The sequence below is a fragment of the Lepisosteus oculatus genome, chromosome 2 (assembly GCF_040954835.1).
Source record: "Lepisosteus oculatus isolate fLepOcu1 chromosome 2, fLepOcu1.hap2, whole genome shotgun sequence".
In the NCBI taxonomy this organism is placed as follows: domain Eukaryota; kingdom Metazoa; phylum Chordata; class Actinopteri; order Semionotiformes; family Lepisosteidae; genus Lepisosteus; species Lepisosteus oculatus.
The window spans coordinates 2,438,096-2,453,063 of NC_090697.1; the positions used below are offsets into that span (position 1 = coordinate 2,438,096).

Genomic DNA, 14,968 nt, shown 5'->3' on the forward strand with positions numbered 1-14,968 from the left:
AACATGATTAAGTTTCATTTAAACATAATATGATTCATACAATAATTAATGGTTTCTATTTTTGGATACATTTATTCTCATCCTTTCGTGTCGAAAGATTTTTCAACATATTCAGACAGACTTATTAGGAAATTAAATTACCTCCGATTCCTAAGGAAAATTCCCGAGCTCTAAGTGGTTCTACTGTTTGACTGTCTGGTAATCGGATGATGTTTGCTTCCCCTAAATACACCAGCACTGCAGGAAAAAGGAGAGAGTAGGATTATAAAAAACTGATTCACACCTTTCTCACCTCCCCTCATTCACTTTGCTCTCTTTTTTTCCTCAGATTCCTGTTCTCTCCCTCAATCCTGCGCACCCAAGAAGGCCCAATAGCTTAAATGTTGCTTTTTCTTCTTTTTACTTTTCAGCATGGAATTGAGCCATTGTTTTCATTTTAATTTAAGGCAAAACCCCTACGTTATCTTAAAACTATGCCTCATGTATTAAGCAATGTAACTTTCTGGCATTTAATATGTTGAAATACCCAAAACATGTTTACATGGTTTATATCCCTCGCTCATGAAAACCTATTATGTCGATTTAATTTGCATCAGTATCTTACACTATAAAAACTAAGACATTCAGAATTACGAATCACCTATAAAGATGAACGACAAATTGTTTCTCCTAACAATAATAACCTTAATGTAGATTCCCTGGCTATACATTTAAAAGTAATCTTATTCAGAATCATGTCCCCTATCTCAAAAATGTGTACAGCTTTAGTAAAGGTTTAAGGATGAAAAAAATCTTCTTGTTTTTGTACATTTGTTTTGACACATGACACATATAACCACAGCTTAATCATCACAGGCCTTCGGCTCACTCAGAAACAGTAGGTTTTTTGTTACTCAGATGGAAAAACAATGAAGAAAATGTGCTATAAAATAGCTTAGAAACATCAAATGAAGATAAGGCAAGAATTATTAAAATATATTTTATTATAAACCGTTGTTGCAACTAAGGTGGTGAAACTCTGTCCCCTGGCAGTGATGCACCTCGGTCAGGACTGCTCCCTGTAGCAGCTAGTTGCATGTTTCTTTCTTCATTTAAACTTTTTACTAACTCGAGGAGCTCAGGATGCTGAAATTTGCCTGTGAGAGGAAAAATGTGTTCCATAAAAAGGGGCTTTTGTTTCATACCATTTTACACAGACTGTGTAAAATTTAAATAGACTTGGTACACTGCACTAAATTAACCCTTTCACAAACTAGCCTACCCCTAATATACATGCTGTACTGTATGTACAACATAAAGTCATATAAAGAACATAAAAAGCAAGCTGTATGTTGCCAACTGACATTCCAACTGCAGAACATGAACAGAACACTCACTTTGGCTGCTAGAAATTTCAATAAAACTATGGTGGTAATCCTCATTATTCTTACAGAAATGAGAGTGTATATTTGATGGCGGGTAGCTGCGTCAGCATGCGTAGGCTGCAAAGGAACAACTAACTGGTTTATTCCATGTTGAAAAGAGAAGAAAGAAAACACAAGGTGTGAGCATGTGAGCACACCTGAAAAAGTCTCCACAGCCGAAACGTTTGGTTTTCATTCGTCTCTTTTCAGCATGGAATAAGATAGATAGATAAGACTTTATTAAGTCTTTTATAAAGTCTAGAATAAACCTTTCTAGAATACATTTTATTAATTCTAGAATAAAAGAATAAACCTTTACCTGTTCCATGTGTATACTTGATGTTAGTGATATTGTTCTAAAAGACTGCCTCCAGCATTATTTTAATAGAAGTAACAAGTTAACTTAAAGAAGTTTGATAAATAAAATGAACCCTGTAAAGTATGACAGGCGGTGATGATGAAAGACAAACATACCATTAGTGGAATCAAAAAAGTCTTGCAGTCGACCAGGTTTGTTCTCAAGCGTCTCATACTCATGTGCCTGTAGAATCATCTCAAACCGGTCAAGTTCTTTCACCAGCTTGGCCTCTGGGCTGGCCTGATACTCGTACTCCTAGCAATAGAAAAACACTGCTCAGAAGCAACACCAACATATCTGTTAATACAATTTCCATGTTCAAACCTTCCTTCAAGTTATTAAGAACAGGGTCCTCTGGGAAAGGTAACTGATATTACAATATATTGCAAATGTACATCCAAAGTACTTTTGAATATGCCTCTACAAATTATAACCGATTCGAATGAAGCTTATATACGAGCTTATTTAACAATACTACAGATAAATCTAAAAATTAAAATTTGTTAAGAATTATACAGTGCCTTAAAGAAGTATTCAGACCCTTGCAGATTTTTTGCAAAGCTAACTGCTTAAAGCCAGCAGTAACTGACACTTTGAAGTAGCAATTAACATTTGTTATATACACTACCTAGTCCACTGATTCAAAGCAAAAAACTAAAAGGTAAATAGATTGGTAGGAAAAAATGGAAACTCATGATCGCATAAGTATTCAAAACCTTGGCTGTAGCAAACCTAAATTAATGTACTGTAGGTACATGAGCCACACTATTAGTCGAATAATCATTGTGTGAGTGTACAATACTAGTGGTTCTCCGGATTTCAGAATAAGTACACCACACTGTGTACGGTCCATCTGTCAGGTAGGGAGTTTAAGGCAAAGATTGAACCATAAAGATGAGGGAACTCTAGAATAGACCTGTCTGAAGCCAAGGATCAGGTGAAGGTATATAAACATTTCAAAGACTCGTAATATCTCTTTTGTCGTGGTGAAGGCAATCATTCAGAAATGGAAGGTACGCAGACCTGGTCCCTTCAAACTAAGCAGCTGAACAAGGAGGAAACTGGAGAGAAACACCACTGTGAGACCAGCGGCAACTTTGAAAGAGTTGCAGGGCTCAATAGCTAGCCTGAGAGAAAATACCCCTGGGTCAAAAAGTACACGGGTCAGTCCGCAAAGGGGGCTTGTATGTAACCGACAAGAAAAAAACTCAAATCAAGCATTAGGCTTGCAAAAAAGAAGCTAAGTGATAATGCAAACATGCAGTGAAAGGTTTTATGATCGACAAGACAAAAACTGGAAATTTCTGGTCTAACTTTTATCTCACGCATCACTTAGTCAAGAGATGTTATATTAAAATTGTGTAATGCACTAGGGAGGCTTTGTTTTTAATATTGTGTAAAATTTTGGTCTCCACATTATAGAAGAGATATTGCTGCTTGGAAATCTGTTAAGACTGATGGAAACCATCAAAGTTTCCATCAAAGTACTGTCAAATTTTAAAGAAAAACCTGATTCAGGTAAAAAATGGAACAAAAATTCAAATTTCAGCAAGACAATGACCCAGAGCACAAGGCCTAAAGACAGGAGTGGCTTAAGAATAAAAATGTGAATGTCCTTGGGTGGCCCAGCCACAATTGCAACTTGAATTCTATTCAGTATCTGTGGATAGACTTGAAAACTGCTGTCCAAAAGTGCAAGGCACAAGGAACAGAAAAGCACCCATTACTATTTAATAGTAATAGTAATGATAGTAGATATTAAATGACACTATTTAATATCTACTTGTAATTTCAGGACACAGAAATTGTCCATCTTACCTCCCATAAGTCATATATTTCTTTCTTCATGTCTTCTGATAATAAGCCAGTCAAATGTTTCATTGCTTCCTAGAAGACAGGGTTCACAAAAGATGGCATGATGGCACTAAATGCTTGAGAATACAGCCTCTAATATACTCTCCAGGTTCACTCACAGTGCACTCCAGTACACGTGTGCAGGTTTTAAAGGATGTGCAATTTTAAAAGAAAAGCATTCTTTTCTTTTATTGTTTGATCTTCAATCTGAAATGCACAAAGAGTCACCTCCGCAACAAACAGAAAAGCCTTGTTCAGAATCCAACAAATGTGGTGTTATTACAGTGTAATTAGAGCTTAACGTTAACTCCACTTACACAGTGCAATCTCCCATATGTTGTAACCGAGATGTGAGCATGTGCATAGTTATCCCTTCACTGTTGTGAGCTGCAATATATAATTACCTTCTCTCTTCTGTGCTTCTCCTCCTTGCTGACTTTGTCTGCAGGGGCAATGTCACCAACAATACATTCTGCCATATCATGGACCAAGGCCAGCTGCATACATCTGAAACAGTGGGTTTACAGGTCAAAGCAGCTGCACTGTAACTGCTTCACACTGACTACATCTAAACAGCTAAACCCCTGTTTGTCAAACACATTAAGTATCAAAGTTTGTGATATTCATACAGTGGGCATAAATGCAGGTCAAAGACATTATACCACACAACACTTGCTAAAACGTCTAAGCCACTGCAGTTAACTCATAGCTTTTCTGTGGTCTTAACTGTATGGATCTAAATACAAGCAAGGGCTTTGGACACTCATAGCTTTGAAATTACTCATATTGTGATACTAACAGTGAATTTAAAGACATAACTGTATTTATACGACCTGGTGAAATGCACAGATAATGGAAATAACTACAATGGGTGAAGAGTTTAATAAGCACAATATGGTATTTTTGTATTTTTCATACATGTATTAATATCAATGATCACCAGTGGGAAATAAGACTGAACCCTTAAGGCACTAGGATAGCAGTGTCTTGTTAATGTCAGTATCATTATTATTACTCTTCTCGTTACAAACACCTATTGCAGTCCCATAATTTAAAGAAAATGCTTTTTCACTCTTGCTAAAGCATTCCCAGCTGCAGTATTTCCATATGTTACATTTAACATTTCTGGGACGATCATTTAAAGAAGATCCCACTGAAGAGGAATTAAAAAAACAAAGCAACAGATTTTATTTGGTGGAAATATCATTCGGAAATAAACCAAATGTAGTAAACGCTAAGGTACTGTAGGCTGCAATACTCTTGGTTTAAATTAATAACGAGTGCTCCATCTAGTGGTTTATTATTTAAAAATCAACATCTTCTAGTATAACATTTCAATTAAATATAATCCCTTTGAACTGGCATGAATCACAGATGATTTTGCTCATATATTCTACAGATGTTTTCTGCTGTATTTCTGCCTTTGGAGGGTTAACTTGGTAGCATGATAATTTGAAGAGACAAGTCCAAAATTAAATGACCTGTGATTCCAAAGAAATGACCCTATTTCCCTTCTACAGACTACAGACCTACAGTAGAGTTGTCTTCAGCCTCTTGAATTAGTTCCCCCAGTAAAACTAGATAATAACACACTACATAAAATTAGTAAAACAAGAATAAAAGATTACTGTACTACTTCAACATCTCCTTAAAGAACGGGGTTTTTAAAAATCGTGTTTGAATCATGTTTTAGACATTACAATCAGTATTGTTTGTAACGATGTATAAGTATTCCTGTTTTTGATTTTGAATTGGAATTCATCAGCAACTTCAAATGATAAACTCATCATTGAAAACACACACTATACAATCTAAACAGCATTTCATATTCCATTCTAAAATGTGATTTACAGTTAAAGGCGAAAATGCACATTCGACTTCTGAGCTTAAAGCTATACTAAACGTATCGTTGTGCTTCAAAGCCGCCGTAAACCAGTCACAGAAGGGGCAGGCCACCCTACCTGCCTCTGTTGATGTTGCGGTCTCCGATAGTCAGGGCCATTAAAGACATTCTGTACATGTGGTCGGACACACTCTCCGGGTTGAGCACATTCCTGTAAACCCAGCCCGTCCGAGGAGTTCGCTTCATTGCGTGCAGAAACAACAGAAAAAGATACGTAAAAACAAGCATTTAGCAAGTAATCAACATTGCATTGCAGGATAATTACTACTCGTACTTTAATGTACCGTTCACAACTGTATTGTTATTAATTTTCATTTGATTTGTGACTCTCTCAGACACCATACACACTAGCAGATCCATTCATTTCCTTCCTCCTGTAAGGAACTTTATTGAACGCACAAAAGAGCGTCGATTTGTATCATTCAGAATTGTAGCAACTGCTATGACATTAGACCTTTAACTACCTTTAGCTGTCCTATGAGTTTCATGAACTGTAGCAAATTCTTCATGTTATCTGCGGGCACTGAAGGTGTTGCCATATTCTTTAGTGGCGAACCGGAAGAAAACATAGGAGAAGAAAAGACACGTGTTTTTTAGTGTGGGAGATGCTACACAACTGCGACCAGCAGGGGGAACCCTTACCTTGCATTGCTAATCATTTATAATGGGCGGCAGCGGACACAAGTCTCCAGCAAAGAAAGTCTTCCTCTTGACTAATGGGTGGACTTTCGTTATATGAAATGGTGATATAAAGTGAAACACAGTAATATACACTTTTTATAATATTGTCACATTATTACATTGCCACCTGATATACTGTACTTGTAAGCAGAATGGAGATATACTGTAAGCAACTGACTTAATCCATGTTTGGCATTAAGTTGGATGCTGTTCAATTACTCTGTTCAAGAAATGATCAAATCAAAGGTGTTAAACAAGTGAAAACGCTTAGGTTAAATTTGCATTTACTGAGGCCATTAGAAAGAAAGATACAGTAATGGTCTCGGACACGAATTTCAGAATTCATACGAGATGTCCAGCTTTTACTAATGCAGTTCCCACCTTGTATTATTTATTCAATATGGAGACGTATTTACATTTTTAAGACCGCAGGACCCGGTTTAGATGAGCTTAACTTTGAACCTATGGTGTAGAGAAATGCCGACAACTGTATGTGTAGAAAAATTAGTTTAATATACATGGTAATCATTTATTAACAGACGTTATTAGCATGGTTCAATTCTGAAAATAAGTATGGTTTTTGAGCTAATATTTGTACGCTGCAGCAGAAAACTGGGGAATGGAGGTAAAGAATACATATCCATGACTGAAACTATGTGCAGCAAATAAAGGCATCATGTCAAGATAATATATTATAATAGAATTCCACAAGCAATATTATCTTACATTTGTCATATGCAACTGTAGTGTGTCATTTAGAATAGTTTGAGCAATCTTTGTCGTCAAATTATATTTAAAAAAAGTTTTACTCATCTGGCATCAGCCTAGAGAAGAGAAAGAAGAGAAATCTGTACATTCTGGGGGCGGCAGGAATGTCCCAGAGTAGACTGACAAGCTAAAAGAACGGAGCCTCCCGAGTCCTGGACATACTGTAGATGGCTGAGAGGGACTCAGCTGAAGTCTTCAGAATCCTCACATGTAACAACAAAGTTGGCCTAACAGACATCTTGAGAAACAACAAGAAAACCCTAACCAGCAGGCACAGGCGGAAACTATGAGGAAGTGTCTTTAAACATGGACAGCAGACGTCTCTGAGAGCTGAAAAACTGTAAGATTACTGTACCTCTCATAAGTGTTTTCACCACACATTTTCACACTAAATTGAATTCATGAATTCGAATAAGCCTTTGTGATCTCCAAAGTGTTTTCAAGTTTTTAAGTATATTTAAGGCACTTGCTTTCTCTTATCTTTAATAATTTATGATGTGGCCTACAGCCATGTCACCCTGCAACTCACCACTGGAAGCCCACTGAAGCTCAGCAGGTGTGAGCCTGGTCAGTATCTGGATGGGAGACTCCTGGGAAAGCTGAGGTACAGTAGCTGCTGGAAGAGGTGTTAAGAGGGGCTAGTAGGGTGTGGTCAACCTGCGGTCTGTGTGGGTCCTAATGCCCCAGTATAGTGACGGGGACACTATACTGTAAAAAGATGCCGTCCTTCAGATGAGACATAAAACTGAGGTCTTGACTCTCTGTGGTCATTAAAAACCTCAGAGCATTTCTCAAAAAGAGTAGGGGTGTTACCCCGGTGTCCTGGCCAAATTTCCCATTGGCCCTTACCAATCATAGCTTCCTAATAATCCCCATCTATGAACTGGCTTCATCACTCTGTTCTCCTCCCCACTGAGAGCTGGTGTGTGATGAGTGTACTGGCGCATCAGCCAGGGTGGAGCTGCACACTGGTGCTGGAGGGGAGTCTCTTTTACCTGTAAAGTGCTTTGAGTTTCCAGAAAAGTGCTATATAACTGTAAGGAATAATTATTATTATTAGTCTAATAATCTGAAAATTAATCTGTTGATTGCCTTGCCATAAATCATGGTGGACTACTATGCACAGTAAAACACCCATATTTTGCCTTACAGTTATCAAAAAGACATGGTGCTGGCATTGAGAAAATTATTGCTGACACTGATACCATTTGACCCAAACGTAAACTATCTATTGTTGTCATGTTTGTGATGTCAGTTTAGCCCTAGGTAATCTAGGGTGTTTATTACACAGAAACCTTGGTTTCTAAAATAGTCTGAAGGTGGAGAATATAATTTTTACCATGTTTAAATAATGTTCTCCTAATTATAGCTTTACATGTCTTCTGGAAGACAATTGTAACCTTCAAAAACAGTGTCTGATTCAAAGTTTGTCTGTCTTTATTTATATTGAGATGACATTTTCTGTTAATGCACTAGAATCAAACAACCAAACAGTATATGCTGTACTACTCCACTTTTCACATAAAGTGTTTATTAACTTTTTCATTAATTCTTTGAAGTCTGTACTGTAACTGATCTACAAGCTCTTTGGATGTGGACACTATGTAATTAAACAGATACTGTTACCATCGTATCTGTATTTGATGGCATTTTCATATCTAAATGTGATTGATAATTATTTTAATGACTAAACTTTTTATGTGATATTGTGTGGTCATGTATGTGATAAATCAGTGAAAAACATTGTTTAATTGTTTGAATGTAGTGATTTACAGTATTTTAGCCATATTCACTGTTAGACAAAAAAGTCTAAGAGGACATGACTTGATAGCAGGTGTTTCCAAAGGTACTCAGAAGTGTTATAACTATTCAGTATAATGAACACAAAAATCTTCTATCAATCCTGGCTTTGTAGTTGTATCCTAATCATTATATATACAAAAGGTTTCTGTTTTATTAAGGAAAAAATGTTCAATTCCAAATGCATCGTGTGCTGATGGGTAATATCTGAATCTTTTCTGTCACATTTGAATAAAAATGGATTTAAATTAAGCAAGCAAGAGAACAAATAGTTCTGATAATGTATACAGAGATCCAAGCTGTGGGGTGCTGTAAGCGCAGCCCATGCTGTTTCTGAGATGTGAAAGGACAGTTAAAGGCAAAGGCATGCCTTTTTTTGAGTGTCACTCATCTTTAATTTCAGATCGATACACGTGATCAGATTATTTACTGGTTTTTGAAAGCGTTTGAAATCTGAACGTCTCTCTCTTTTTTTTTTCTGCTGAGCTGCTGGGCAGTCATGTCATTCAGCTCCACCTTTTCTTGTGCTCTGAGAACTGGGGATGCAGACACTTCCTTCCTGGATGAGTTCAGCTGTGATGCTATTTGTGGTGTCTGTTGGTGTCTGTGGTTAATCTCATCAGCGAGTGTCAGCCTCTTCCTCTCCACTCGCTCCACGTCTCTCTTCCACCCGGACAGCACACAGCACTTCCTTCCCGTAGGGCTTCCTGAAAAGGCTTTTACATTTTCGAAGTACACAAAAAACACTCCATGAGCTGAATTACTGGATATTTGTATCTTTGCTACTGTATGTTAAAGTGAAAGACCAGACGTTACAGTCTCGTAACTCATTTCATGTTTTGCACACATAATATAAAGTGATGAGTCGTTTGTGATCAACAGTCACTGATATTGAGCACAGTGGAAAGCTATGAAAGACATAATGTGCCTGTTCTCTCTTTATTTGTTCTCTTAGGATTCTGCTTGTGCATTAAGGAACAACATCTGTTAGGTAATCTAGGGTGTTTATTACACAGAAACCTTGGTTTCTAAAATAGTCTGAAGGTGGAAAATATAATTTTTACCATGTTTAAATAATGTTCTCCTAATTATAGGTGTTATTTTGCTCCTGAAAAATCAGACCAAACAAACACTTTACCAAATTCAAGAGAAAAATTTCTAAGAAGCACCAAGATTATCAGCCTGTTCAATGAGGCCGGATATCAAAGTAAATTTGAATCTTTTCTTGAAAATGAAAAGCAAATAGAATTTCAGTAGATAACTGTCATGTTAGCTGTCCACATTATGTGCAGTAAAAGTTTACAGCTTAAAGAGACTGAGATGCTTTAGGAAGATTTGATTAACTCTAGCATATTTTTGACAGTTAATTATTAAAACCCATCTCACCAGTTTTTGTCCTAAAAGAAAATGGATTGACATTTCTCTCCAGGAGTACATGTTAAAACCCCTTTTTGACACATTTCCGACTTCAAGATTGGACAAGTTCCCTGCTGGGGCAAAGACTTGTTCAGAGGAGTTATTAAAACACTTCCCACATTCCTTTAAAGCAGAGTGCTATTCATCTGCCTAGAATTTCATCTGACACTGAGACTTTCCATATATAAATTTGATGGCTCCAAAAGACCCTTAGGACATATTCTTCTGCAGGTAGAGATGACAGGTGTCAGGAGAAAAAGAAAAAAAATGCATTCAGCTTCCGTTGTCGAAACAATGATAGGTGTAATTTTCTTCTCTCTATTTACAGGAAACAAGTTGTTCCTTCCTTTTCTCTCCCTGTGGCAGAACACAGACACTCAGTAGTAGCTAACAGTTCATCTTGGAGTATGGCTGGAAGCTGTGATAATCTCCTAAATTCTATTTTTAGCATGCTTTTGGTTGTTTTTTTGGCAGTCCAACCTTTAACCCCTGTCTTACCCCCTTGCTATTCTTGTAGGTCTGTGCTAAAAATGGCCTGGGAAATCTTTTTTGAATTTCGATGTTCTTGAGCTATCCTGAGAATCCTTCAGCTCACACGTGTGACGCGCAGGGTCTGAGGCTGCAGTGTTTCTCATGAGAATCGATTTGAACCCTGCTGCTGTTCCACTCGGGATGTTTACTGGGCACACTCAGGTCTCAAATCACTCATGCTGCTCTGAAGACCACCTCAGACTCGCACTCAGAGCCTGGCTGTTATTCTAACCCTCTGTCCCCTGCACCACCAATTACACATTGATCTCCCTTGTGGAGTGATGACATACAGACCTGTTAAAGTTTTTAAGCAGCACAATACCAATAGACATTCAATGCTCCAAAGCGTAAAAAAGCTCTAATTCATCTTCAGTTTTACCAATAATTTCTAGACTCTGGACTTTGCAGGATCAGGAATTTTCTGTCCCTGCAAAAAAGCATGAACACATTGGTTGTATAATGTAATAGCACAAGTTTACTCTTCAGGACACAAAGCATTATGCCCCTCTGAAATAAAAAGGTGTGTGTTTTTTCTAGAATTAGTGATTAATTGATTAGTGAGTGTAAAAAGAAATTATGTGGTTAAGATGGTATAGTTCTCCGTAAAACTAGATAATTGGTGATATACACAGTTTCACTTTATATTGGGACCTGTAAACATGTCCTACCTTAAAATTACTTTCTTACACTGCTCTGTTCAGAACCAGCATTATTACTTCAAAATAATGGAGGTGGACTAAAAAAATCACAATAAGCCTAAGGCAATGAAACAGTTCTGAATTTTCTGGTGAATATTCATCATCTGAAGGTGGTCCTTGGGGAATGTCCAGGTGTCCACAGAAAGCTTTGGAAGCATTTAGTCTACCTTAGGAAATGAACTAATATCAACATTCCTATTTAACAGGATGTTTCACTCTCACTCAAGGGAAGTGCATTGTTTTTGGTAAGCTTTTGCTCTCCAGTACCACATGCAAGGCCTTACAAGACACATCAATATTATGATATTTATGTAAAATACATTAACACACATAAGCTTTTGGGTTCCTATGGGTATAGGGCACAAGAACCTTCATACTTCCATTCTTGAAAATCTGCAAAACAGCTGAGCCCAATAGACAAAGATTTCAGAAAATCTGAAATAAAGCCTGAACTAGGGTTAGGGTTAGCTTTCCTCCCAAAAAAGGCAGACATTTATTGATGACATGGCTGTGTTTGTGGATGTACTTGAAATGCAGGAAAATGATTTTTCGTTTTTACCGTAAAATTGCTGTTTACATTGCATAGTTTTAACAGTAGTGATAGTCTGAAATGGACTCAAAAAATTTGGACAAAAGCACAACCTACATGCTGCCCTCTCTTAACATCTTACATTTAAATACAAAAATAATAATAAGTGAAGCTAAAGATTTCTGGTTATTCTAATCCTAAACCTAACTCAGCCTAAAAAGCTCAGAAGTAAGCATGCTTCTTCCTGACACTTTTTCAGCAGCCTGTTTCAAACAAGTGAATTTTTAAAAAAGTTTAAACATTATCACAGCAGATACATTTTCAGTACTCTTAAGCATGCATTTTGATTTATTCTGCAAATATGTGGATTCATTGAAACACATTTTCAACAAGACGGCTGAAAGTCTGTGTAGAGACAAAATCTTTAGTTCCTTTAAGCTGTGTCAGACATCACAGACGTCACCGTTGTGCCAGGTGGAGATGACAATCCCTCGGGGGCTCGTAAGTTAATAACCCAACCTGAAGAAAAGGAAAGCAAGATTAAATATGAACTCTGTAGAGAAAGGAGGAACGTGTTTCTTGAAATGAAATACATAAATATAAAATCTCTTTTTAAAGTGGATATAAAATGTCCTGCGATCAAGGATGAAATTGTCAATTATTCCTCAAAACGTTTCTGTGTTGTGGTAGTGTGAAATTTCTACTCCCTGTATTTATTCTAACATTTTATTACCAAATATCTATATTTCCAACAGTAAGGAGGCACGGTTCTTTCAAAAGAGATTGCAATGATGAAAGCTGAATTATTGCTATCTGTTAATAAAAATGTGTGAAGTTCATTCTTTAATTTTTGCGTTGATATATAAGGCTGTCTTACCATATACCACACACCCAACTAACGTTTTCAACCTGGGGGAAAAGGAGTCAAGTGCTTAAAAACATCACAGAGCGGCTATTCTTGTCTTCACAGAATAAGCGCTGGTATGATATCCCGCACCTGCTCTCTGCTAGTTCTTATTTAACAGCTTCAAACAAGTTTTCTGGCAAAAAGTGCAAAACAAGTAAATAAAGTACACATCCTTCCACGGGTTACCAGGGCAACGTGTAATAGATCTGCAGCGCTGGAATCCCCCCAGCTGCTTGTGCTGGCTGCTGTAGCACGCTATTCGCCAAGTGGAGCTTTGTGTCAGCTCTGATTCCGTGGAAATCATGGCAAACAAATAGGCCTCACTTGCTCTCCCAAGTCAGCTCATTGTGTGGAGAGGCTGTCAAGCAGCAGAGCCCTCTGTTCTTGCAGGCCATGTGAATGGAGAAGGGTTAGGGCCAGGGCAGGCGAAACATGAGGCGCCGCGTAGTGGGAGAGCACAGCGCGTCACAAAGGAGCAGAGACCCTGAAGTGTGTGACCTTGCCTGGGCTACAAAGACAGGTCACCGTGAAGAAAAGAGGGATCTATATCCTCAGGAAAGAGGAGGCTTTTGTTGCTTTCGTCATACATGAAGTACAGAAGAAAATAACTTTTTAATTAATGACTTCTTTCCTTTGATTTCACAGACATCGAGAAGTCGAGGATGTCACGCACATTAACGCCCCAAAGCAGAAATTAGCCAACATTTGTTGTCCGAAAACCGAATTCAATTGTAAAAAATACTTACGTTAGAACATCTCCTTGTAATTAAATATTTCCCTGTTAGAACAGAAACATCATCTTTTGGATATTAAATAACTGCGGGGTGAAAACTGAGAGTTATTAAACATAAATGCAGCAACGAAATAAAAAACTATCACCACCAGAGCTACAACCTTCTAGGACAAACACGTTTGTAATAAAATGTTAAAGGCTTTTAATTATTTACAAAATATCATCTTCATTCCTAGGTGAAAGGAAAAAATAATTGCTTTTAGAATAATTTGAGCACTGACAAGACATTTAACCAATTCAGTGACGCTGGAAGGGACAAACTCCATAGACAGGCTCTCTGTGCTCTGTTCTTGAGGAACACTGAAACCCATCTGGATTTGCAGGAGTATGCTAAATAATATTTCTTCAATGTTTCAATCTGAAACATCAGAGTCTAACTTCTGGCTACATATATGCCATTTATTTAACAAAAATTTGGTTGATATAAAATTATTATTTTTTTCTCTTGGCTATGTTTCCATTCAGGAATGTAACTTCCAATCGAAATGTTACAGTATATTGTAAAATCTTTGCCAATAATTCAATGATATATTTAAATGAAACAATATTGATGTGTTCGAGTGTGTGCATCAACACTTTTATTTTATACATATATGGTCAATAATAGGTGGTAAATTTTCTCCCAGCCCTGATAGATGAAAAAATAAGTAAAGAAGAAAAAGAAGAAAACTGTTAAAGATATTTCAAAGAGTATTTAACTTCTACTAATAACCGTGTCCAGTGAATGCATATCATCTATCACTGCAGATGCTTTTAGTAAAGTTTAGACCAATTGAAATCGGTAATACAGAGACTAGATGTAACCTCACACTGCATGTGTGAAATTTCACAGCATTACAGCTAGGGGGACCCAGTCTCCTGCTGAGATTCTACTGTATGTGGCAATATACAGAGATCATGAATGCATACTGTACATTTATTCAGGGTACACCATCCATCTGTCAGTGAAATTGTTTTCAGATTTGAGTTTAAATATTACCAAGCACAAAGGGATACTTTTCAGCTGATTCATTTCTTTTTTGGACCGAGCCAAAAAAAGTGTTTGCAATTTGAAAAGTAGGAAAATAAAATGAACACGCATCACAAAAAGCATCCCATGTTTATATTCAAACTGCTTGTTTTATCTAAAGTTGGAGTTGAATTTGAATATCGTGAATATTGAATATTATAAATTTAAGAAATCTTTCAAAGAATATGGTGGATTAATTTTTTTTTAGTTTTAAATTTAGGAAATGGAATTACTTTAGTACTTGTGACACTTGTGTTATATTTAATCAGTTTGTGTTATTTTAAAGTCTATATAGTTCTGTTTTTGTTCTCCTGACGA

At 37.0% G+C, this 14,968-nt stretch overlaps 1 protein-coding gene across 1 annotated transcript; it reads right to left on the minus strand.

Annotated features, from left to right (window-relative positions):
- Positions 1-965: 965 nt before the first annotated feature.
- Positions 966-6,078, minus strand: hddc2 (HD domain containing 2). The gene is made up of 6 exons (XM_006626449.3): positions 5,983-6,078; positions 5,577-5,698; positions 4,020-4,122; positions 3,580-3,648; positions 1,878-2,016; positions 966-1,136 (listed from the first exon to the last, which is right to left on the minus strand). Exons 1-6 carry the CDS (start codon positions 6,055-6,057, stop codon positions 1,003-1,005), a joined length of 642 nt encoding a protein of 213 aa, XP_006626512.2. The 5' UTR covers positions 6,058-6,078; the 3' UTR covers positions 966-1,002.
- Between the last annotated feature and the right edge of the window lie 8,890 nt (positions 6,079-14,968).

Coding starts and splice junctions, on each gene's coding strand:
- hddc2 (XM_006626449.3), bottom strand. CDS start 6,057: ATGGCAACACCTTCAGTGCCCGCAGATAACATGAAGAATTTGCTACAG. Junction 4,123..5,576: donor CGCAACATCAACAGAGGCAG/GTAGGGTGGCCT, acceptor CCACTGTTTCAG/ATGTATGCAGCTGGCCTTGG. Junction 2,017..3,579: donor AAATATATGACTTATGGGAG/GTAAGATGGACA, acceptor TTCTATTGCTAG/GAGTACGAGTATCAGGCCAG.